Here is a 25,434-nt window from a genome sequence, read left to right on the forward strand (position 1 = left end):
TTATTTTCTAACTTCCTCAGATGTTAACAAAATTTTAGAATGTACCCAGAGCCTACATGTTCTGTGAGTATAATTCCCCTTTACACTGTTCCTCTAAATCAACAATTTCTTCAGCAAACCAAAGATCCTTTGTGTACAGAGTGCTGTATTCCTGGTAGAGGGCCGTAGTTATGGTTAATGCGAAAAGTGCTGTTTAATTTAAAGGTTAAAATATATATACATACCTGTTAGAGGTAAAATAGTATTGCGTTTTGAAATTCCAGTTAATTTAAAGGGGAAAAAATGTGGTGGCCATCATTTTGTCCCTTGATTTGCACTCCAAATGTTGCCATTTGATTTAAGTAACAGTTCTTTTGGAAGTAATTTTGAATAAATATATGCATATTGTTTTTTGCTTTAAAATTTAGTATTAACCTTAACAAATTTTAGCAGCCAGCACAGATATGTTTGTTCAGCAGAAACTAAACAGATAAAAATATACAAATATTTGTCGGAGTTACAGCAAAGATACGGAAGACATTCTGCTGGTTTTTCATGATGAAAAGTGCCAGGCTTTTCTTTAAAACTGAACACTGCCACATGAATATGTATTAGTTTAACTAAATATTGAGAGATTTAAAATCTGTGTTCTCACGTATTTGCCTAACTGCCCTGAGGAAGATCGTTTCTTAAAAGGGCATAAATCTCCACTCTCATTGGATAAAATATAGTTGTTTACTTCATAGCCTACCTTCAATTCAAGACATGCCAAAACCGGTGGAATTCTGTGCCAACCAGATTATTCTAAGGCATGTTAAAAATGTACTAACCCTCTGAGATTTGCATTATTTATGAGAGATTAATAGTCATTTGCATGAATTTGTCATCATTCTATCTTTTCAAAAAACAAAAGCTGAAAGTCTTATATTAGTTCTGTTGGTGTAAATCCAGAATAAATCTATATAACTGTGACTAAAACATGGTCAATTGAGAGGAGAAAAATCCCTCTGCCAAGTATGAAAAATGAACTCGAAAGTCAGCAGAAATGCTCTTCGTTCTCCACTTAACTTGGTCCCAAAAGATGGAAAAGAGTATATCGTTCATAGCTACATAGGACACTGGAGGTTTGTAGAGTTTACTGATCTGCCATAGATTTTCCTTTAGTGTAGTTGTCTTCTTTAGTTACAATCCTCCCAGTCAGGGATTGAATTTATGATTTCTTTCATATGAAGGTACAACTATCTGCTGTATTGCGCTTGATCATTTAAATGTATTACTACGCATCTATAACTACTTCATGCCAAAAAACTATCCCTGAACTGTGTTTCTTTTGTCTTATAGAAAGTGTTTGGTGTTCAGGTCTTCCGAGGTTGAACTTGAGACATGACAGGTGATAATTAAAAGACATGGAGTAGCTTTGAAAAATTTTTCTGCTTTGTGAGAGCTAGGTTGAAATACCAAAATTTAATCGACATGCCGGCTAATTAAGGTAAAAATTGGAACAAAAGAACCCTGAAAATTTTCAAAAACTATGTGTGTGATAATAACCTGGAAGTCCTATTTTAGTCAGATGCATCAGCAATGAGAATTTGGCAGATGAACCTCAGATGTAAGAGCAAAACTTGCTGAGTTTTGGTCTTTGCTACCTCTAGAAGTCAGAGAATACTATGATATACTTCCATTTAGGAACATAACCTGAAATAGGTTTTGAATGCATTAGTTTTAAGAGACCATGGATAACGTCTATCAGCGAACTAGAGCAGCACAGTAAGATACATAAAGCTTGAGCAACTCTAATTTCATAGCTTCTGTTAGATAGTTTATCACAATTGCTCTCAACAGAACTGAATTTTTTTTTTTAAGGAATTACTTAAATACCATTATTTTAGTAAGCATTCTTGCATTTTGAAAGCATTTACTACATACTTCTCAAATTAACAGAAATAGGTACAAGTAAATGGTGGATATTTTGTCCTTATTTATCATAGCAGCATTGAAAATTACAGTCCTAGGGCTCTGATAGCTGGGAGTATGGCAGTGTCCCGGATGGAGGAAATAATACCATGAGTTTGTTTGTTAGGCTGACATTAAGACCCATTCTCAAAGGCATTTGATTTGTTGCGTTCAGCAGGATGCTTGGGATCTCAAGGATCTGCAGAAGAGCTGCAAAAGGCAGTGGTGAATGGTGCCGCCTTGCTTCTTGGACAGTTCTTCCTATAGTTTAAGAATGAAGCATGTCTTACATGCTGAAGTGCAGGGCCACGGTAGCAGAGGCTGCCTTGAAGAGATTTGAAGGATACAGATATTCCCATAGCTTTGAAGGGAGAGGGCTGTTCAACAACTGGATCGCTTTTATGCTTTAGCATTTTGTATGAACTTTGCTTTCACAGGTCATGTTTTACTGAAAACCCACTAGCCAAGGAGGAGCAGGCAGAGATACTGGTAGTGGAAATTGTAGGCCTGACATGATGGTCAGCTAAGGAATCTGAACACTCTTCTGAGGCTACTTGGAAGTGGAGATCTATCTTTCTGTCTCATTCTCAGCATCTTGTGAAGCAGATGGCATCCAAATAGCAATCAGCTTTCTCAGGCTACAATCTCCTACTGTAGTTAGTTTTGTTCATCACCTGAAGTTCTGGTTCCTTGCAGACAACACTGCTTCTGTCTGGCCTAAACTATTTCTCCTATCTCTGGAGAGAGAACAGAGCCAGCATTTCTCTCCTAAGGCTGTTGCTGGCTGGGGTTCAATATTTTCAATTCTCCTTTAGACATAGTCATTCTCTTAGAAGCCTGGCAGCACTTTTAAGTATTTCAGAATTCTGTAAGGATAACATTTCTGTGACTAAGCTTCTTCTCTTCCACATAGTAGATGCTTGTCACGTAACTTACACATTATGTATATTTAATGTTGACAGCACGATTATTTATTTAGTATCCAATATAATGTATTTAACCTGTCATTTACTACTCCTAGCCTCTAGTGGAAATTCATATGCTAAAATCTTTGGTGTTGAGCTGATTCTTATCCTGGATTCCAGTGGAAACTACCTTAGTATGGTAGGAGTAAGAAATGCTTTCACTGCTCAAAGCAAATTCTGGCATTGCACTATAGTATCTTCTGGTATAATCATTCTGAAACAGCATTGGTAGTCTGAGGCTTGTCCTGAAAAGAAGGTTATTTTCCCATTGCAATTATCCATGACTACATGGAGGCGACTAGAAAAATTTCAGTTTGATACAGACCTCCATATTCTGTCCTCTTTTTTTTCTCCATATGCCACAAAAGATCCAGATTACAAATCCTATCCAGAGAGAGAAAAGTAAAGAAACCCCAGGTACATATCTATTCACAGACCTAATGAGGCAAGTGATTTTTAAAAAAAAAAAAAAAAAAAAAGAAAGGCAAGCTGTGATTTTCTCTTTTTTCAGAATGGGGAAGTTATGCTTAAATTTTACATCCTGCAAGAAAGTTAGGTACTTTATTGACAAAGTCTTTTTTGCTGAGTATTCTCCTTCATACTTTTCTTTACCCTAATACTTTTGTGACTAGAGTCAGAAAAAATGTTAACCTTGAGGTGACCTGTTTCCTAATTAGAGAGAGAATATTGTTGCTCTTTGCCCAGTAGCATGCCTACTTGGTATTAGTTCTATGATGAATACCAAAGACAACTTCACATTTTTGTTGAATAGTCACGTTTTTTAAAATGTGTGCAAAGGCAATTCAAGACCAAATGAAGATATGTTATTATCGAAGACTTCAGATTGACCAATATATGGAGTTCATTAAAATAAATATTTTAAGACAAAAAAATCCTTTACCTGTGGAACCTCTAGCCTCTAGCTCATAGCCAAACTAAACTTTTTTTAGTATGACTAAATAGACTAGTTACTTGAGCTAGTCCATAATGGTATGCTTTATTTCATTCAGTTCTCTTGTGCTTTTTTTGTTTCTGTGAGCTTGCCTGAATTCTGGTTTTTGTTCTAGCACAGTAAACTATTCTACTGTTAACTTGTCTTCTGCCTGACAGGAGGGTGCCCTTTGGTCAGAGCAAAATGAGAAGTCCAGGCGATACAGCAGGCTTTTAAAGGCAACAAACACATTCTTTCAGGAAGACAGCAAAAGCTGCCAAAACCAAAACGCACTATAAATAGTGACCTGTCGTGTTGGATTGGATAAATCGGGAAGATAAATCTATGTCTAACTGAACAAATACAAGCAAAAAATTGTCTGATACTTTAGCTAGAAAGTTGAGACTTGGCAATGGTCAATAACAACAAAGATTTCTGATAGAAAATATGCAAAGTTGATGCATATGAACAAAAAGCAACGTAGTAAACAGTTGTTATCATAAATAATTTGCACTGGAAAAAAAATTCACACTTTGTAGCCCCAGGTGTCTTGAAAAATAGAAGACCAGAACAACAACAACAAAAAATCTGTATCATTACAAAATAAAATGGAGCTGCTGGACAGCAGTGTGTTATTAAAGGTATACAAAAGATATGCAAACCTCCTGCCTCAATCTAGTTATATCTCCATTGTCTGAGAAATTTTTATTGGCTTAGAAATAAAGGTCACCTTTTCTTTAAGGAGATTTTCATATGTTTCTCTCATATCTGTCAGTTTGAGTCAAAACCTTAAATATATAAATGTTCACACCTTTTTCTGCCTTGCGTGTGATTACTTCTATTCTTTGATCAATATCTAACTGTAACTTTGTTTTCTTTTTTGTAGAGAACCGCCATTTTGGTTATATTGAGAAAAGTTAGCATGCACTAGAAATCTTTCAGCTGTACTCGCAGTTCCCTAGGGTAATTTGCTGGCGTACCATTGCGTACACTCTCAGATAGGGCTTTTTCTTTATAAAACCTCTGTGAAGTTAAATGAGAATAAGGGGCGCTATTAACATGTAAACCTGTATACATAGAAATGCTGTAATGTTTGTGCTTTCTTCTGTAACTGTAGTAAGGCACCGAAAGGTTTTAATGCTCGTTGTTTCCCCGAGACAGGAGCAAGAAGAGGATGCTTCTGAAAAGCTTGACATTGTCTTCTGTGTCTCCAGAGTTCTATAAAATAGGAATACTTGGCTGCCTCTCTGCAGTTGTGTCCACCAAAGTATTATTGTTTCTGAATTACTTTGAGAATGCTAAACAAGGTGCACTTTTGAAGAACCCAGAGTAACGGCAGAAATGTTGCTGAGGTTCTGCTTATTTTCACTGGGCTGCTGCATCATGGCTTGGCTTGTGCATCATGACAGAAGGTAGAAGGTCAATAGGTTTGTGTGAGGTTGGTGGGGAAGCACCGAAAAGTGTCATCTGTCAAGTCAGTGATGAAGTATTGTGGAGAAATCAGTGAGAATGACTTTATAAAACTTACTGAAGCAACATACCCACAAAGAAACTACTCTGTTGGAAACCTGTTATTATTAAAATAGTAAAAATATTATTATTGCCTTAAAACTGACAGAGCAAAGGTGCAAGCAACAGAGAGAAGATTAATAGAGAAAGATGACGATTGCTTATAGTTTTTTCATTTCTAGGCTGCTACTTGGATACTTTAACAGCTTTAGCCAAGACACCCCACAGTAATGAAAGTGAACAGATTGGTGTCTCTCTGCAAACTGTATTTGTTTTACATGAAATAATCTAAAGGTCTTAACGGAACTATTTTTGAATAACATACCCTGCAGACAGAATAAATAAGGCTGCTAGAGTGTGCTCTCCACTCCACTCAAACGCATAAATCCTTAGAGTAAAAACTGTTTTAATGTTAGTTAGTGTGTTCTTTTGATTCTCTAGATGATACGTTACTAGCTGTCTTTTTCTTGGATAACCTTTTTGCTTTTGAAAGAACTTGTGGGATTTGTGTTAATAAAATCCGGATTCTTTAATGTGCAAGAAAGGGATATAGTGGTGTACAACTTTACCACCTTTTAAAGGTGGAAGTTTATACTTAGATATTGTAAATATGGTGTTATTGAGTATTGAATGGTGAGAGGAGATGAGTAAAAAGGTGCTTAAGTGATCCTGATGGGACCAGTGTGGTGAAAGCTTACTTCATTGTTTAGTCTGTTACCGACCTTTATTACTGCACACTATATAATACTATATACACACACACACACACACACACACACATAATATTATGCTATTAATGACTCTGCAGCTAGGCTTTTCATAAATTTATGCATGCTCACAAAACTAGTTTAAAGGCTAATATCTAAAGATGGTTAAATTACAAGGCATCTCTACCTTTTGCAAGCTGCAATTTTAGGGATCGAGTGAGTGAGAACTCAAAATCTCTATATAATCTTTTTTCATTTTCAATTTTTCTTCCTTTTCTGTTTTCATTTATTACCATTAAAGGCATCCTTTATCAAAACTGTTAGTTTCATGGTTGAATTATTTAGTAGCTTGTAGTATATTCAGCAGTTTTGCAGCTGTTCTTTAGAACTGATCTTCTAAAAAGCAGAGAAGGTCAAAAAATTCTCAGTTTTAAAACCTTTCCAATTTAAAGTTTAAAAATCTCTCCAGATTATGTTGTTTCTTGACATTTGCTCCCACCAAAAAGGAAATAGTTTAAGTAAAGCTTAAACATCTAACACGTGAAAGTGTTGTGGTAGTTGAAATTAAACATTAAATAAAAGGGGGTTTGACTTACAGGTTATATATATAACCCTCTGAAAAATCTTGTTTCAGAGATGGGTATTTGCCCTTTCACACAGTGTCCTGATGTACACAGAGCAGTGGGGAGACTGACCAGAACTGTTTGGAAGATATATACAGATACAGGGAATGTCCTTAGGAGCACTACTGTGAAAACTGTTTTGGAGGTATTTCTGTATATTTGTATTGCATCAGAAGTCTAAACTCTTGAGCTTTATAATATGGCCTTTTGTGATTTCTCTTACTTTATTAAGAGATAAGGCTCCCTGAAAAGGGGGAAGATGGACCCTATCTAGTTGAGTCTAAAACATCTGTTGCCATGCATAGGCACTGTTGATGGTTGGTTGTGGAGATGCAATTCCTGATAGGTTCAGGGTTTAATAACTAAGTTAAGTCTATTGTAACTGAAGCAGACTGGAAATAGAATGTGCGGTATGGATTTTCAAGCTGAATAGTATTTTTTATCCTTTGACTGAATGACTTAAGTTTGCTGTAGTGGAAGATAAGCTCAGTTTGCTGCAGGAGGAGCAAATGATCCTGCCTTCTGATTAGAGACCTGTTGCTTCTAGTCAGAGTTTTGCTCATGTGAGAACTGAGGAGAAAATGTAAAGTGTTAGAAAAGAGCATCAAAATGGGATGTATGCTCAGTAGTGGTTTCCTTTTCACTAAAGCTTTTTTGTTGAAGAGCAACTCAGGACTAGTAAAGCAAAGCACTTGAGGATCAAAAAAATTAACCTTTGTAAATAAATCCTAGTCTAAAAATTATATATGAAGCTATATATTTTCCTAGAATGTATATTCTTGTTGCAAAAGATATACTAGAGACTTGTTTCTTTATATTCTTGGTGAAAAAGCATTATCCATGAAGATAAATACCTTCTTCAGGGGGACTATAGATCATGGTTTTTACCTTGACATATTCCAGTGACATACCATTTTTCATGTTTTGGAGAAAAGTTTCTTACAAAAGGAACACCAGCCATAAGTCCTGAGAACCTTTCTTCTGGATCCTTTGTTTATTAGTTGAATGTGCAGCAAAGTGCAATAGTGTGTAGGTGTAGCCATATTAATGTTGTTCATAGATACAGATCTTTGGCAGGACTGACTTTACAGGTGCTCCATAATATGTACGTTTTGGCTTCTCATTTACTCTGTGGAAGGGAATGCTTGTTTTAGTCCAACCCTGCCCAGTGGGTTTGTAACCAGGAGTATCAGAGTCATAAGAGTAACAATTGGTGTCTGTAGACCAAGAAGTGTCCTTTTTGACAGAGGCATGGCAGTAAATTGCAGTAAAACACTGAAAATTTGAAGTCTTGTATGAAAGGTGGCAGGCAGACTTAAAATCGTTTCCAAACACTTTTGCATTATGTGGCCATGTTTTTACTAGGTTGTAACTTTTAAACTTTCAAAGCCCAGTTGTGACAACTGAATTGATACTTTAGCTGCTTAGCTATTATCAAGAAGGAATGTTCTGGGGAACAAAAATGTTGCTTTGGGTAAGTTAAACCAAGGCCTATTTAAATGAGCCAGAATGGCAGTTCTCTGTTTAAGAACAAGTATTTGCGAAGTGGACATGCAGGTGACAGCTGACTTCTGTTACTATTCCTGATAATCCATGCAAATTTATCATTTATACATGCTGCATTGGTGCTTCATTAGAGACTAGCATCAACGCTCCAGATACTTCTTCTGTGCTGACCTCGTTTCAGGCTAGGACCAGAGAAACAGCATGACTTTCACTGCAAATGGTCACAAACTTCCCAGGAAATATGTAGTGCAAGGCAGTGAAGCTGAGTTTTCAGTGTTTATCGTACTCTTTACTGCTGAGGCAGCTTGGTAAAAGAAGAAAGCGTAAGTTAGGACGTGATGGGTGAGGAAGCAAATAAATAATCTGGATAGGAGTATAAAAGTAAATGTGAACTGGGACAGTGGCAATAGAAAGAAGGATAAATTAGAAAGAGATGAGAGAAAACCAGCAATAAATATGAGTCAAAAGGAGAAGAGTGAGGTGAGAGGTGGAAAGAAGAAGGAAGGCTGGCTGTGATGAGCTCCCTGCGCATCCCTTTTCCTCTTTGAGGACCTGGAAATGAATCTAGATCTCTTGTACTCCAGGCATACTGATATCCCATGCTTCTCTGGTTCAGTGTGATGGAAAATTTCTCTTTTCAATTCTTTTTTTAACTTTTTTTTTTTTCCAAATAACTGCTTATCAAATATTTATTGAGTCAACTACTGCCTCAGCTAGGAGATAATATGTTAGGAGTGCCTGGGTAAGCATTAGTTTGAGTCAAGCAAGTGTGTCGTGATACAGGTGCTGCTGTTTTGCACAGGAACTCTTCTGCTTACAATGCACATAATAGTAGGATAGCACAGCAATAATAGGAGATATGGCATATCTGGGAGATGTTGCCTGTAAAGCTCCTGTATGTTTTACTGCAAGAAAATGAATAGTGACTAGGGCAGATGACTACAGGAAGGGAATGGATTGTTCCAAGGTTAGGGCAATAGAAAGCCTACATGAAACAGTTCTGGTTTGTTGCTGCACCTCTTCCAGACTCTTCACAGCAACCTTGTTGTCTGGTTGAAAAATATAAAACTTGACTTTCAGAAGCATTGAGTACGCAGTTGCAATTGAATTAAACAGGAGGTTATTCTTTTGAACATTGTACTTTGAATTTTTGATGTCCTTAATAGAGGCAATGTAAAAAACAAGTTAATACATTTCAAGTAGGTCCCCCAAAATTAATGGATAGTAGTGACAATTTTGGGCCTAATATTTCTTTTTTCCCCAACTGAAGCTTGGAGCTAGGCTCATCACCATAGATGTGATTTGAAGATGAACCTGTTCATTTTTGCTCTTACATACTGTGGTGATAAATGCCTAGAGGCAGGAGAAAAGGAAATAAATTCTCTGTGCCTGGTCAGGATGGGTTCTCATTAAATGTGGTGCATGCCTGAACAGCTTTAAAATAATAATATACCTGATATATATAATAGGCTATAATAATGGCTTCAAGTTGCATTTCTAATTTTAAAGCTTGTTCATATGTATGTTGAACACTCCTTAATTGTGTTGTGATTTTTAGCAAGCGAAATTAGGATTTCCCGTAAAGTCATATGTTCAGGAATAAAACTGCATGCCAGGGTGTCTTGGTTGGTAATTCTTGTCTTCTGGGCTGTAATATCTTGGTCCCATGTTCTACATGAGTGTTGTCTCCTGTCATTACTGAAGTCACCATTTTGGAATGGGGCAAGGTGTTAAAAGCTATCCTTAAATTTTAAATAAACAAAACTAGATCTCTTTGCGTATTTCTCTAGTGGGGCAACTTCAAATTTTGTGTATCTTAAAAAGGGATGAGCAGATTCCAAGGTTTAACTTGCATTATTTAAAAAGGTGCATTGTTCCAGGGCATGTGTGTATTGAGGAAGAGGGCAATAGCTGCTACAGTGTGTTTGCTTATGTAGAAACTTAAATAGCATGCCTGGCTCAGGTTCATTTGCCTTAAATACAAAATGAAAATCTTTTCTAAAATTGCTAGCAGTAGGCAACAGTTTACCAATATATGAAGGAGCAAGCCACAGCAAAAGACAGAAGATATTCCCTGCAATGCTGAATGTTGTAATTGCGTTTAGAATAATACCAAAGGAGAGAATCAACCTTTTTCAAACTGAGAAATAGAAACTTTTTTCTCTTTTTTTTGAAGTATATAGTGAGGTGGAATTTCAGCACTGATGGAGTCAGGATAGTGGCTGTTAGAAATCTTTTACATAGGAGATGGAAATTTCTTATTTAAAAAGAAGATTATTTGAAGGCAAATTTCTCCATGCAAATCCTGTCATGAGCAGAGAAATTATTGCAAGAATGAGACATATTGTGGAAGAGATGGGTTTGATAGATTTTGCAAAAATAGAAAAATAATTTTAATGCTACCTTATGATCACTGTGTTTGCCTGTGATGGCTTTATATAATCATGGTAAAGGTAGAGTACTGATAATGGGACTTCGAATTCAAATTCCCGATACAATCCCCAAGGAGAAAAAGAAACTGATGGTGCTTGGCCTGTGGCCAGATAAACCCCGTAATGTTTAGTCAGGTAAGTTGTCAGCAGAGTTAAGTTCAGCCTTCTTGCTGGCCAAAGATGCAGGTTAAAAAGATGCAGAAGAGACAGAGGAACGTGATAGAGACTTGTCTTACTGTCTTACCCACGTGGCCTCTATCACTGGCAGTAGCTTGCCATCTTCTGGTCTTCTTACATGAGACAGCAAGCAGCTTTGTTTCCATTATGCAGTCAGAAATGCAGACAGAAGCAGATACTGTCTTTACACTGAGATGATACTGTGAGCTAACCAAGAACATGAATTTACAGCATACTAACTATTCCACACCAGTTCCCTATGCAGTTTTTTGGGTACAAGTAGTATTCTGTCCTCACCTTGTGTCAAGTAGATATGAGGTAGGTCATTCCATGTTCAAAATGTCCATGCAAGAGAATAATGCCAAGGAGCTAGTGGTGGAGAAAATTCATGTGCAGAGTTACTTAGCAGTAACTTTTCCTTGAAAACAAGCTCTTTTTAAATTTCATTTTTAGAAGATTAACTAAGCCCCTTTTATAGAAGAACTTTTCTGATCACATAAGAGTGGCTTATAATTAAGAATTGCATTGATTAGCCTTGGAGGACACAATTAGGTACAGCCTAGGGATGACTTCAGTTCCTGTGCTTTGGCATATAGGAATCAGACTGTAGAAATATTGAAGGATTCCCTTCATGTGCCTTTATAGATTTGTCAATTGATGAATGTTAATTATTTCATTGCTTTAAAAAAAAAAAAAAGCCTAAAGATGCGAACATGGCAAATTGTGAAGTGGTTGAGGAAATTAATTGTCAGCAAGAAGATATTTTTGATGCAGTGTTCAACATCTAAGCATGGTAAAACTGCTTTTTCACATATTTCTGCAAGGTAATTTCATAACTGCTTTTTAGAAATGTTAATTCTGTATTGATGTTTTTAATTTGTAGGTATGTTGAAACCTTGAAGGAGCACAAACCAAAAATTGCCTGGGATGAACACATTGCTGAACACTACTTTGAATACAAAAAGTGAGTTACATTTATTAATGTACTGTTCTGCAAATATTTTTGGGCATGGCCCAGTACACAATGAATTACCAGTTAACTATAGTATGCAACTGAATTCAGCAAATGGAAATTTTGCTGTTTGTGATCTGTATGTCAACACTGAACTGCAGCATAAAAGAGTGCTTCAGGCAAGAGAAGTAAATCAGAGAAGGATTAATGAAGTAACATAAGCTAAAACAATCTTTAGAAGAAAAGTCTGATGAGTCATATCTTTAAGTTATTCATCAAAATTATCTGCTGAGTGTCAGTTAATCAGAGGCTCTGAGATTAATACTGTGAGCTCTGTTGGGTGATTACCAATAACTCAGCCAAAAATAGTTCTGAGAAAAATCTGTGGTACAAAAGCCTGGTTTTACAAGTCCTAGTAATAAGATTGGTCAAGCAACAGACTTCCACTAAATGGAATGGACTATAGAGAAATGTAATGAGAGTGGATCAAGTGACTTCCAGATACAGTTTTTAAAAGGATGGAGAGTATGAAGAGAAAGGATAATAACTTTCTTTGTCGTCCCTCTTTCATCATGAAATGACAAGAGGATTTCTGATTCTAGGAAAAATCCATTTAGAATAGATTTAAAAAAACCCCCAGCAACATCTTATTAAGTCTCAGTGATAATTCACTATTTTTGTATGCAGATATACAAAAATACGGTAAAATTATACACACAGAATCCTACTAGTTCTACAAAACTCTCTTGTATGTTACTTGGTGACTTGGTAATGTGAAGACACACCACTGAAAACAAGAGTAAAACACATTTTAGGGTGCTTTAAGAAAAAAAAAATCACAACTGCTTTGTTATTTCCAAAATACCTTATTGGTTTAAATATTTTTAAATGTAAAAAAAAAACCCCAAACTAAAAATGTCCTACTTGTGTATATTTTGTTTCATTTTCAAGGTTTCTCTCAGCCTGTAATTTTCTCCTGACTTCTCAGCACCATGTATTTCTTATCAGAAAAAAGAAATATTTACCTGTTGGTCAGCAGTGTTTTAATTTATTTTCTGTGGTTTTATGGAAGGACTGGGATCTGTGTTCCTTCATATTTAATTCGTTGTATCCTGTGGCAAAATTACTTTGTGCCAAACAATTACAGGGGTTTTCGTGTTAAATAAAGAGGAATAAATCAGAAGCTTTGTTTTACTGATCTTTAATGCACAATCCAATTGAGACACAATGACTGCTGGATGAAAACTTGCTCTCAAAAGAGTAAATCTGTTTGAATGGCATGCTTCTAGGATTCATTTCTGAAACACGTTTCCTAAATGTCTCCTTGCAAACTGAATGTGTGGGAAGGAGATAGCTTGTCAGTAGTACTGAATCATTTGCCTTTGAAAGCCGATCTTTGAAGATTCTTGTTTGTGGGCTTCCTGGAGGAATTTTTGATGCATAAAGCACACTGGATCTGAAAATCACTCTAAACTTCACTTGCTGCGCTGTGCTTGGCAGGCAGCCATGTGGCTCAGCGTGTCTGCAGTGGTTCAGCCAGCTGGAGGGGAGGGTTATTTAAGGGAACTCTTTTTCAGTTACCACTTCGGTTTACAAAGGCTTAGTTACATTGGATGGGGATGGAAACCAGGCCTGAAATATGCTTCACTGGTAAAGCATCTCACCTGGAAATCTTGCATGTCTGCAGTTGCTAAGAAATCAAATCATGAATCTTTAAGCAAAGCCCAGCTAATGATTTTCATGTACCACGCAGAGACTAACTATTATAAATAGTTACAGAAATCTGTTGTTTCTGAGTTCTTGTCCCAGTGCACTTTTACAGGTAAGTATGCATTTATGTAATCTGGGAGATTTTAGGAGCAATTCTTACTTGGTCTGTCCATGCACTCTGCATTTCCTCCTAGCCTAACTGGTAAAGTGGTGCTGTGAGACCACTTGTAACTCATCCTTCTCATTATTAGGGGTTTAAAATGCAGCCTTGGTATCTGTGCCCAGTGTAGCTTTCCCTGTCTGTATATTTTATACTGCTAGCATTTAATTTAACCCGAAATATAGTAATTTTGGGAATTAGGGAAAATCTTTCACAGTTTGCATCTGACAACCCAATGTCTTAATCTTTTTCAGATGTGCATTTAGTAGGCGCAACTGTCTTTTACTATCTGACAGTTTTATAATCCAGTTGCAACAAGATATCTCGGTGTGCTTACTCAGATCTAGTATCAAACCGTCTCTGTTGTGACATCTCTTCTCAGATCCTCTATTTTCCCTGTCAGCCTTTTAACCTCTTTTAAGAGTTATCCTCCTTAAAGGCCACTAGTATGGGGTAAATAAGCATCTTGTCTGACTCTGCCTGTATTGTATTTTGTTGTAACCAGGTCTTGGACAAAGTGTTATGCCCAAAGAAGTTTGGGACTTTCATCTTAATCATGAAAGTTACCTGATTTCTTCCCAAACTTTGTGTTAGTTATTAGGAAACTCTGCTCTGTTCTTTAGATGTTTTGAAAGGCCTTATCCTGAAGCCTCTTAAGGAATCCTTTAGATAACCAGGGATTTTTGTTGTTGTAGTTGTGGCATGATACAATTGCTATGCAAAGACTCTTCTAGCAGGTCTTTGACTCTATACAGTCATGTTTTGAACTTTCTAACTTTCCAGCTGCTAGCGTTGTTAAAGCCCATTTAAGTAGGATGATTTTGTCAGGAGGACCTTTCTGACAAATATTCCTGTAACTGGTACCTGCAGGAAAGTGACACGGTTGCATACTTGGCTTTTAGATATGTTGTGTAACTTCTCTTAACGGCTTTTCTTTCCCCACCACTTTGGATTTATATTCTGTGATATGTTTGTATCTACAGTAGAAATGGGGCAGGAGTAGAAGTTCTTATCTGCAGTAGAAAAGGAAGAGAAGTAGAGAAGATTTTGGCCCTACCCTGCCCTCAGTAGATAGAGTAGCCAGAGTGCAAGTACGGAATGAATGGAAGTTGATGGCAAAAGTGTCTGATTCCAGAGACAGAGTGCCTCAGCTTCCAGAGTGGAATGAACACTGGATAAGAAATCTCGAAGATATGAGCTACTAAATGGCAAGTAGTCTCTGTCTTTGATATGGGTATATTAGTGCTCATGTGCTGAACATACTAGCATATCTTATTTTTAATAGCAACAACTTCTTCAGAATAAAATTGACAGTTCTCTTCAACACTGTGTTTCCTTTTAGTGGGAAGGAAAAAACTGGTTTTGAATTCTAACCTCATCTAAAAATCCTATGGGAATCTATCAAAGCTATTGTGACTATTTGGTTTTCCTGTTTTGCAGAAATAAAGGAGGAAAACATGCCGTCTTCTATCCAACACTGAAGGTAGGTGCCACTTTTTCACGTCAGAGGGCTGGAAGAGGAAAGAGATGTTTACTTGACTTGTTGCATTATTGAGACACTTCAGAAAATGTTGAACTGGGTTTAGGCTTTTGTGAAAGAAGTTTACCCTCATGTAGTTGTTATGATTCAAAGCTTCAGCTGCCTGTACAAGGTGATTGTTTTTTCTATCTTATGCATAATGGGGTTTGGGGATCTTTGAAGATTAGCCATCTCTAGAGGTACGACACAGCAGGGCAAACCAGTGCTCTGAGAGGATCTGTTCATGTGCTAACAGACATGCTGATTGTCAGACAAGAGACCGAAGAAATTTTCCTTCTGATCATGTTGGCTGGAAGCTTGGGGAACTTTTGCCTTCCTCTGTAATGGCGTCTTGATTCTCCCTGTCAGCCTGTATCACCCTGTTTTCTTCAGTTCTGTTCCTGTGGAACATTTTTAGTGTTTTGAAAATTTAAGCATTTGGCCTTACTAAAGTCCTTTGGCAGGACATACAATTTCTGTCTACACAATAGTCTGCAATATACCAGAATACAGGATAAAATGGTTACTTGCAGCCTAAGTTCCTAGGAAGCTATCTTCAGATTTTCTCAAATTAAGCTAAAGGCAGTATGTTAAGCCTCTGCTGGCTTTTAACATGGGAAGGGAATTGCTTCTGTAGTGAAGTATATCGTATATACAGAGAACAGAGACATTTTGTATGGTTAAACTAGTGTGAAATGATCCAATTCTGAACAGGATTGTTATCTTAAGCTCCATTAGTACAAGGGTATTTCCCTTCATTAATCTAATGTTGGTGGAAGTACTAGCACATATGGGATATTAATTACCACGTCTAACTATGTTCTTGCTAGTAGTACCTGTCTTAGAGTGTTAGAAGTTTCATTGTGAACCTATCAGAGAAAAGATAGATTGTGCTGCATGTTGTTATGCTACATTCTCTTTGGCTTTGTAGATGGATTTCACCCTGCTGTTGTCAGTACTAACCAGGTTAAGAACACTCATTCCTGTATATTTCTTTCATTATTTCTTCTCTAGCAGATACTCAACTGTGGTGGCTGGTGAATTTATGGAAACAGGTTTTCTTTCCAATTTCAACAAGCTTGTAATGAAATATTTTGAGATTTGGATGCTGGGGCATCAGAGAGTTGTTTACATAATGGTGGTCAAGATGGTTGGGGAAAACTTAATTTTATTACCCCATGACAAGTGTGTTTCTTCCCCTTTTTAATGTTATAATCACTGGCAGGTTGCTCAAAATTGGTTTGTTCATGATTAGTTAAAAGCAGTCATGAATGCCAGGCCCAGTGGATCTGTTAATGATGCCTTGATACTTTGTTCTGTTTTCTATGGAAATAAGTTTTAAACACATCCCTGGTGAGAGCAGTGCTGCACTTCAAGTAAGAAAACCTGAAAGTAAAAGATTGAAAAATAATTATTTTTATTGTCTGAACTGAAAGAAGTGCAGAACATGAATTGTGGCATTGCTTCCCTTGTAAACCAGTGGCTAAACTAACTCTAAATCAATGGCTGGAGCTCAAATAGGGGTAATTTTAAATATTAATCTCCCAGAATTATGATAATGAAAACTGTGACTCAGTCCTGGGAGAAGGCAAGGGTAGGTAAGAGATCTTGATGGTATTTGACAAGTTGTTCTAATTGTCTTCAGTGATAAAGTTTTATTTTACCCCTGAGACATTTCTGGAAAGAGTTAGAATTTCTGTACATTGTGAAATGATAGCCTAAATTAGAATAGGTCTTTGCACAGTTCATAAATCTGATTTATTTCTGTGGCATTTTGTCTATTTAGCTGGTTATCTTTTATTAGGTCATTGAATTAACTGGTGCAATTAACTGTCTCTTACTGAATGATTGCTTGCTAACCAGAGAGTATTTGAAATACAGACTAGGTTTTTCAGTATCTGGTTCAAGGATAGATCTTTTTAAAAAGTCTGATAATGTCATGAAGATATGGAAGCATGGAGTGTCTAATGTCTCTGACTAAAAGGTAATTGCTTTATGTGTCTTTGTCTTAGTCCATCCAGTTGCGCTTAGAGCTTGCAAAAGAATTGGGCACTGGAATATCCATCTGGGAACTGGGACAAGGCCTGGACTATTTTTATGACCTGCTTTAAAATAAGAGATGATCTGGGAAAGACTTTATTTGCTTCACTGAAACGCCGTGTTCAATTAATTTGGGTATCCTGGAGAGCTGATTTTTAAAACATTTTTTATAATTTATATCATATCTGTATTAAACTTGCATTTTTCCCAATAAAGAACCTTTTCTGATTTGCCACACAGACATGATTGTTGGTATCTCATAAAATTCAGAGAAAAAAAACCTCAGAAGTTTCTTTTAAAGCTCCTGAATTCAGAGTCATTGAAAATAGACCAACATAGCTGGGATGGTGTCAGAGCTGAAAATATTTTCTGAAATGTTTTCTACAAGAAATAAAATCAACAAGTGGATGCCATCTGATCAAAGTTTAAGGTGGAGACCTCTTGTCGTGGTTTAACCCCAGCCAGCAAGTAAGCACCACACAGCCGCTCACTCGTTCCCCCCCCAGTGGTATGGGGGAGGAGAATCAGAAGGGTAAAAATGAGAAAACTCATGGGTTGAGATAAAGCCAGTTTAATAGGTAAGGCAAAAGCTGCACATGCAAGCAAAGCAAAACAAGGAATTCATTCACGACTTCCCATTGGCAGGCAGGTGTTCAGCCATCTCCAGGAAAGCAGGGCTCCATCATGCATAACGGTTACTTGGGAAGACAAACACCATCACTCCGAATGTCCCCCCTTCCTTCTTCTTCCCCCAGCTTTATATGCTGAGCATGAGGTCATACAGTATGGAATATCCCTTTGGTCAGTTGGGGTCAGCTGTCCCAGCTGTGTCCCCTTCCAACTTCTTGAGCACCCCCATCCTACTCGCTGGTGGGGCAGTGTGAGAAGCAGAAAAGGCCTTGACTCTGTGTAAGCACTGCTCAGCAGTAATGAAAACATCCGTGTATTATTAACACTGTTTCCAGCACAAATCCAAAACATAGCCCCATACTAGCTACTGTGAAGAAAATTAACTCTATCCCAGCCAAAACCAGCATATTCTCCAACCCTTATTCTACACAATTTACATCATGCTCAGGTCCCACAGTATCCAATACATCCTCATTAACCATCACCCCCCTTCCCATCCTTTGATATAATACACAGATACTATTCTCTTAGGCTATGGACCACTCCTGTGAAATGTCCATAAAATGTCCAGAACTGTCCACAGAATGTCCACTGAGTTCATTTAGTCCATGATTTTGGGCTCCATCTGTTATGGTAGTCACTCAGGACAGGAGAGGTGGTGTGTTGTGTGGAGTTACTGGGCACCAAAGCCAGCTCAGGTTGGGTCACTGCTGCACTTGCACTGCTTCTTGTAAGGCTTGTTCTCCATTGGTTCGGGTGGTTCCTGCTATAATAATTCCTGTAACATGCAACTCAAATCATGGGTTACAACAATTTAAAGGTATTTCCATTATAATCTCCATCCCTGGTCCCTTTGGGCCAGACCATAGGGTTTAACATTGCAATGAACTCCTCCCCTTGCTCCTAGCCTGGCTAGCAACAAGGGGTTCCTGCTATAGTAATTCCCCTAACATGCAACTCAAATACTGGGTTACAATTTAAAAGTATTTTTATTACAATCTCCACCCCTGGTCCCTTTTGACCAGACCATTGCGTTTAACATTGCAATTAACTCCTCCCCTTGCCCCTGCTCCAGCTTGGACTTATCCACAGACTGCAGTCCCTTAAGGGTGTACCTCCTCCAAGTGGAGCCTTATCTATGTGCCACAGTCTCTTCAGGGGTATACCTGCTGCAGCATGGACTTACCCGCAGCCACAGTCACTTTGAGGTACACCTGTTCCAGCATGGCCTTCTCCATGGGCCACAATGCCTTCATACTTATACCTGCTCCAGCATGGCCTTACCCACAGCCACAGTTCCTTCAGAAGTAAACCTGCGCTAACATGGCCTTACCCATGGCTGCAGTCCCTCCAGGGGTGTACCTGCTCTGTCATGGTCTTATCCATGGTCACACGCTTTGAGGTGGTCCAGCATGGCCTCATGCACAGCCACTGGTGCTTCAAGGTGTACCTGGTGCAGCATGGGCTTATCCACAGCCACAGATGCTTCGAGGTGTACCTTCTCCAGCATGGACTTATCCTTGGGCCACAGTCCCTTCAGAGGTATACCTGCTGCAGCACAGACGTAACCACAGCCACAGATGTACCTGCTCTTGTATGAACTTATTCACAGCCACAGATGCTTTGGGGTGTCCTGCTCCAGCATGGACTTATCCACAGGTCACAGTCCCTTCGACTCGAGTTCACACTGGAGTTCCAGCCTGTCCAGTACAGCAGCACAGAAACAGCAGCGATGCCCTGGCCATCTGCCAGCCCAGGCACATGGCCATTGCTGTTACCAAAATGTTCCCAGGCACAGCAGAGTAAGGTGATAAGCAGTACAGCACTACAGCAAGCAGCAAAAGCAAAAAGCAGCCACTAATGAGCACTACACTCTAATATACAGTAAGGCAAGCAAGCCCCATGGCAAGCACAGGAGCCTGTCAATTAATAGCTAAACAGCAATAACAGCTATAAATTCTAGCTAGCACATTCCAATCAAACCTGCCATTATCTTGAACCCTTCAAGCCCCACACTGGGTGCCAAAAAGGACTGTCATGGTTTAACCCCAGCCAGCAAGTAAGCACCACAGAGCTGCTTGCTTGCTCCACCCCAGTGGTATGGGGGAGAGAATCAGAAGAGTAAAAGTCAGAAAACTCGTGGGTTGAGATAAAGACAGTTTAATAGGGAAAGCAAAAGCCGCACACACAAGCAAAGCAAAACAAGGAATTCATTCACAACTTCCCATTGGCAGGCAGGTGTTCAGCCATCTCCAGGAAAGCAGGCCTCCATCATGCATAACAGTTACTTGGGAAGACAAACGCCATCAGTCCAAACGTCCCCCCTTCCTTCTTCTTCCCCAGCTTTATATGCTGAGCATGGCGTCATATGGTGTGGAATATCCCTTTGGTCAGTTGGGGTCAGCTGTCCCAGCTGTGTCCCCTTCCAACTTCTTGAGCACCCCCATCCTACTCACTGGTGGGGTGGTGTGAGAAGCAGAAAAGGCCTTGACTCTGTGTAAGCACTGCTCAGCAGTAATGAAAACATCCGTGTATTATTAACACTGTTTCCAGCACAAATCCAAAACATAGCCCCATACTAGCTACTGTGAAGAAAATTAACTCTATCCCAGCCAAAACCAGCACACCTCTCAAACAATTGCTGGTAATAACGAAAGTAAGTGAACAAATAAATCCATCAGATTATGTCCAGCAAATTTAATATCTGCTGGATCCTCTGCATCTTGCTGTCTTCTGATAAGGTAAGTCAACGTAAAATGTTGGGGGGAAGACCAATTAGTTATCTTTCCCTCAAGCTGGTAGAAAATCAAGCACCGACAAGCTAAGCTGTTAGCTCTGTTTGTTTTTTCGTGTTTGTTAACTCCTTAAGTAGTTCAAAGTAACAGCAATTTCAATTTATGACTTGTTTCTAAATAGATTTTGTTACAAGAGATACTCTGTGATTTTTTTCTTCTGCTTAGCCTGCTTAGTGTCTCAGTTTACATTATTTAGCACTAGTGCACGATGCATTAGTGATTAGTTTGAGGGAACTGTAATGTTTAGCACCAAAGGCTATAATGGTAATGATGGATTACATAGATAGCCCCAATAGACAGAGCCCCAGAGCAGCTCTGACAACCCCTTGACTTAAGTAGGTGCTGTGAATGTGATCAGCATCTTTGTGCATGAAGCTGTCATTCTTTAGCTGTATACATTGGTGCTTTCGTCTCCATAATACAGAATTTTTATGAACTCAAAAGCTGTAACAACCCATCAGTTTAAAAACAAAGCCAAAAAATTGTGTCCCTGCTTTTTGGTTTACAATATTTGTATTTGTAGAAATACACAGGCTTCAAGGCAATTTCTTCTAAGGAGCTAAGAGGTGCTGGGAATTTGATGAGGGTGTCATTGGTCACCAGCAGAGACTCAGGCGATAGCTCTGTACTCCCACTGGTGGTGTTCTTGCCACTTACAGTTATCACAAAGATAACTGCACTCCTCTGTTTGCATCCACCCTTCCCAGTAATTAATCTCAGTGGGGAATTTATCTGCCCCTGCTGTTTTCAACAGAATAAATCCCACTGTAATCCACCATTGATTAAAGAACTATTGATCTTCACCTCTCTGATTTAGTTCTGGCATCCCTTGACTTCTCACATTGCAAGTATCCAGCAGGTTTTACTAATCAGGCTTCTTTCATACCATTAGTAGTAAGATAATTTGCTACGTGAATCCTTGTGTTCAATTAACTTGAACTTTCTAGTTTGTTCAGAAGCAATTTAAAGTCACTCTGGCAATGGTATCTAGAATAGCACAAGAATTAAATTCTATTACACTGTTTTTTCTACTTTCAGTGGCACTACTGAACCAGAATGTCTCAGAAAAAAATAATCTCTAAGAAATGGAAGGGTTTGTGATCTGAAATGGCATCCATTTTTATATTAGCAGGTAGGTGGCTTTCCAAATTGGGTGTGGGGAAGAAAAGAATATTTCATTTTAGCTTGTTTTCCTCTCTAGAAAAGATACATATAATTTATAACGTTTTTCATAATTTTTTAATATTCCATGATGATTTTCTATGAAGTTCAAGATTCCTGTTTGTCTGTGAGTACAGCTATGTTAGAAAGAAGTGTCTTTTCCATCATTAGAGATAGAATGAATACCTCTGTGTGTCAAATAATCAAACTTACCCTTGCTGTATCATGAAAAATAAATACCAGATGAGAAGTACATTGTGATTTTGAGCCATCCATGGTATATAGGTGCTTGAGGCCAAGGGTGTTGCCTTTTGTCTCTAAAGGCAAAACATGTTTGTTGCTTGCTTTAGAAATTATATTCCAAAAGAAACAAAGTTGGCGTAATTCTTTATTGTGAAGGTCTCTCTTAAAAAAAAAAAAAAGGAAGTGAACACCAGAAGGCATGTGAGCTCCAGAATGAATGAAGATCAGCTTCTGATGGATTGGTCTTGTGTTCACTTAATTCTTCAGTGTGTGGTAATGTCAGGTTGTCTTTTATTAGATATCAGAGAATCCACAAAGCAGTGTGCCATCAGTGAGCCACCATGAAAACAGGTTTCTTTCGAAATTTGCACCTCACCGCATGTGTGAAAAGATGACACAGAAGAGAGATGCTGATATGAAAATGGGTTCTGCAGAGCATCTGTTTTTATGACTTTCCCTCAGACAAACGAGGAAAACTGAGCAAAAAGCAGAAGGTGGGTGGGAGTGCTGGAGTGGCACTGCTGTAAGGACCATGGCAGGTGACTTTCATTCCCTCATTTCAAAAAGAACAGAAAGCACTGTTTTACACTGCAAAGAAACATTTTTCTCTAAAGCAAAAAAAAAAAAAAAAAAGTATGTGTGTTTGTTCTTCCATAGAAGCAAGTACTCCTTAAAATGAGGTACTTGCAGGGCAAGGCCAAAGACTTAAAGAATTGAGGGTATGACTGGGGAGAAATATCTAGTGTTCCTATTAAAACAGCTTACATCTAATATAGCAAGTGGTGAAACGGAAGTGTGTGTGGTTTATTTCAACAGAATATTTCATCATTCAGTTTTCTACGATACATTTCAGGAAAAAAAAAGCTGTGCTCTATAATCTAGTTCTGTTGCAAGAAAAATTTCTGTATATTAGGGTAAGATCTCAGGTGCTATGAATGTAAAGGTATCTTTTAGCTACCTGATGCCAAGCAGAGCTTTCTTCCAAATGACCTTTGCTCTTATGTTTCCCCGTGTTTTACGTTTTTGGGTTAGACTCACGCAGGGTTAAGATAAATACATTTTTCTGCACAATTTTTATTGCCTTCACTGAGAAAAAGAAATAGCAGCTGATTCTGTTGCAGCTGGCCTTCGATATGAAGCTAGCGTTTTTATCATCAATTATCATCACACACATCATTTTAATAGTTAGCAAAGGGGTTTTTCATATTTGTATACAACTAAGTATCTTACCAAGACAGAAAAGAGGACTTAGCTGTCTACTTGCAGGATCACATGGACCATACTCCTGGGATAACAGTATCACATCTTATCTCAGGAAACATGTCTCTTGTGGTAAGTGTATCTGTCTTGAAAACCAGAGCTGCTTTAGAGTCTTTGTAATCAGAAACAGTTTTAACAGAGAATTGGGGAAAATAAATTGTTTAGCTTGTCTCATTGTGAGGTGCTACTTCTTTAAGGAAAATTGCTTTGGCACCTTGTTTTATAGTTCCTTTTTGTTATTATATGTAGGTGTCAAACTCCAGAATTAACTGTAGCTTCCAGGTAAGAAAGTTGGAAGTGAAAGAGAAGAGGCAAGGTAGACCGAAAGATGACAACAGGAAAACGGCTTCTTTAACCACTTCTTAGTTATAAAGAACTGTTGAGCAAATTGTAACAATTTAGTGTTGTTTATGGGCTTGGGTGAAAATATAAAATAACTTTTCGATTTCTACTATGAGCTACTAGTGGTAATTATTTTTAAGAGTGGGGGTGGTGTTTTCTGCATACTTCTCTGTGGAGACTGCAAAGTTAATGGATGTTCATAGGAACTGTAATTACAGTCTCTCCTGAATTTGGGACGTATCTTTTGAAGTTTACTGTTTTGATTAATACACGGTGCAGCTGTTTGACTTCAGTTAAACAAATGGCAGCACAAAGCAGACGGATTCTACCTCTGCAGCTTGAAGAGGTTGTATGTAGCTATTTCTTGAAAATCCCATTCCCTCAGTGATCTCTTTTTTATGTAGTAAGTGCAAATTAACTAAGCCTGAATTGGTGTTTTGTAGTCTACCAGGCAATCACTTTGTTACTCTGTGTTGGGGAAAAATATATCTTCTCTTTAGAAAAAAAAAATTTAATATGAAAAATAACTGGAATAGCATTTGATTAACAGTGCTTATTCAAAAAGTTGCAAAAATAAATAACATCACTTATCTTGTTAGCATTTGAGATTAAAAGCTGAAATATGCCTTTAAATGTATTCTGCTGAAATGAGAACATTATAACAAAATGTTATTTTGCAAAAAAAAGTGGATGAATGGAATTTAAGACTCAATTAGTCATTTTACATTCCTACTTATATCAGTTACCTTTTCTGGATATATTTTAGTGTTTATTTGGTTACAATGTAACTTAAAATATTTCAGAAAAAATACTGTAGAAAAACCTGTACGGTATTTTCATAGAAACAAACAAACAAAAGTTTCTTACAAGCTCTTAATGAAATAAGCTCTTACTCTGACTTCCAACATGTTAAAACTAATTCTCCAGTCAACGGCTGAGAGCAAAGCAGAGGGGCACTTTTGAGTTGCCTTCACGTTGCACATAGATTATCATACTTTGATCCATCCATTGTGTGGAGTTTCAATAAGGTAAAATTTAGCAATTGTCTAGTGTGGGAAGGCAAAACATAGAAGAAACTAAAAAGCTGCCCTTCTGTGTATGAATTCTCAGCTGGCTGCCCAGGTGGGAGTACAACTTAATCACAGGACATTATATTGCCCACCTGGTTTTTTGAAGAAGGGTAATGAAGCTCATGTGAAAATGTTCAGTGTAGTTAAGCAGCATATTGACTTTCTAGAGACTTCCTAACTCTCCTAATTTCATTTACTGGAAGCCACTAATCACAACAGACATACACAAGGTGGTAGAAGGGCACAGACCCTCCAATTTCTAGATTGCATGCCACGTGGTTTTTTGCATAAGTGACTTGCTGTAAGGCTTGCAGGATTGTTGCATTTTTCTGCAAAGCTAGGCACAGTTTCTTGCAGCAGGGCTATCTAATGTTCTAGCTCTGTCATCTTTCTCTGTGAAGTTCCTGCTGTGTATATGGCTGTAAGCAGGGATTGCCTGAGTGATATACCTCACTTTCCTCAAAGGTCAGTGTGCATGGAATGGAAGTCAGAAGATTATGGTGTTTCACCAGTTTCCTCCAATATGGAGCAAAGTCTGTACATTATGGTTACCTCTGCTGCTCATCCTACTCAAAAAGATTGAATTTTGTTTTCCTTTGTTTATTGCATGCATTTGCAAGTGTTAAAGCAGCTCAAAAAAACCTTACAGACCTCACCAATTTTCACTAAACATTACTTTTCTATTCTTCCTTATGATCTGCATTTAGGAACGGTCTAGGTAAGTCTTTTGATATATTTCAGTGAGTTTTCTTCCAGTGTAGCAGTGGAGA

At 38.0% G+C, this 25,434-nt stretch overlaps 1 protein-coding gene across 5 annotated transcripts in view; it reads left to right on the plus strand.

Moving 5' to 3' along the window:
* CHID1 (chitinase domain containing 1) overlaps positions 1–17,417 on the plus strand; it is a 131,453-nt gene extending 114,036 nt beyond the window's left edge. For 3 of the 5 annotated variants that reach the window (XM_075502363.1, XM_075502362.1, XM_075502364.1), the window contains exons 11-13: positions 11,666–11,746; positions 15,045–15,087; positions 17,136–17,416. In XM_075502363.1, the coding sequence (XP_075358478.1) occupies positions 11,666–11,746; positions 15,045–15,087; positions 17,136–17,234 (223 nt within the window). In that variant the 3' untranslated portion in view covers positions 17,235–17,416. Of the gene's footprint in view, positions 1–11,665; positions 11,747–15,044; positions 15,088–17,135 lie in introns of all 5 variants that reach the window. The other 2 variants (XM_075502366.1, XM_075502365.1) reach the window with 2 other exon arrangements.
* Positions 17,418–25,434: the final 8,017 nt, after the last annotated feature.

This window comes from Mycteria americana, chromosome 5 (genome assembly GCF_035582795.1).
Source record: "Mycteria americana isolate JAX WOST 10 ecotype Jacksonville Zoo and Gardens chromosome 5, USCA_MyAme_1.0, whole genome shotgun sequence".
Classification (NCBI taxonomy): domain Eukaryota; kingdom Metazoa; phylum Chordata; class Aves; order Ciconiiformes; family Ciconiidae; genus Mycteria; species Mycteria americana.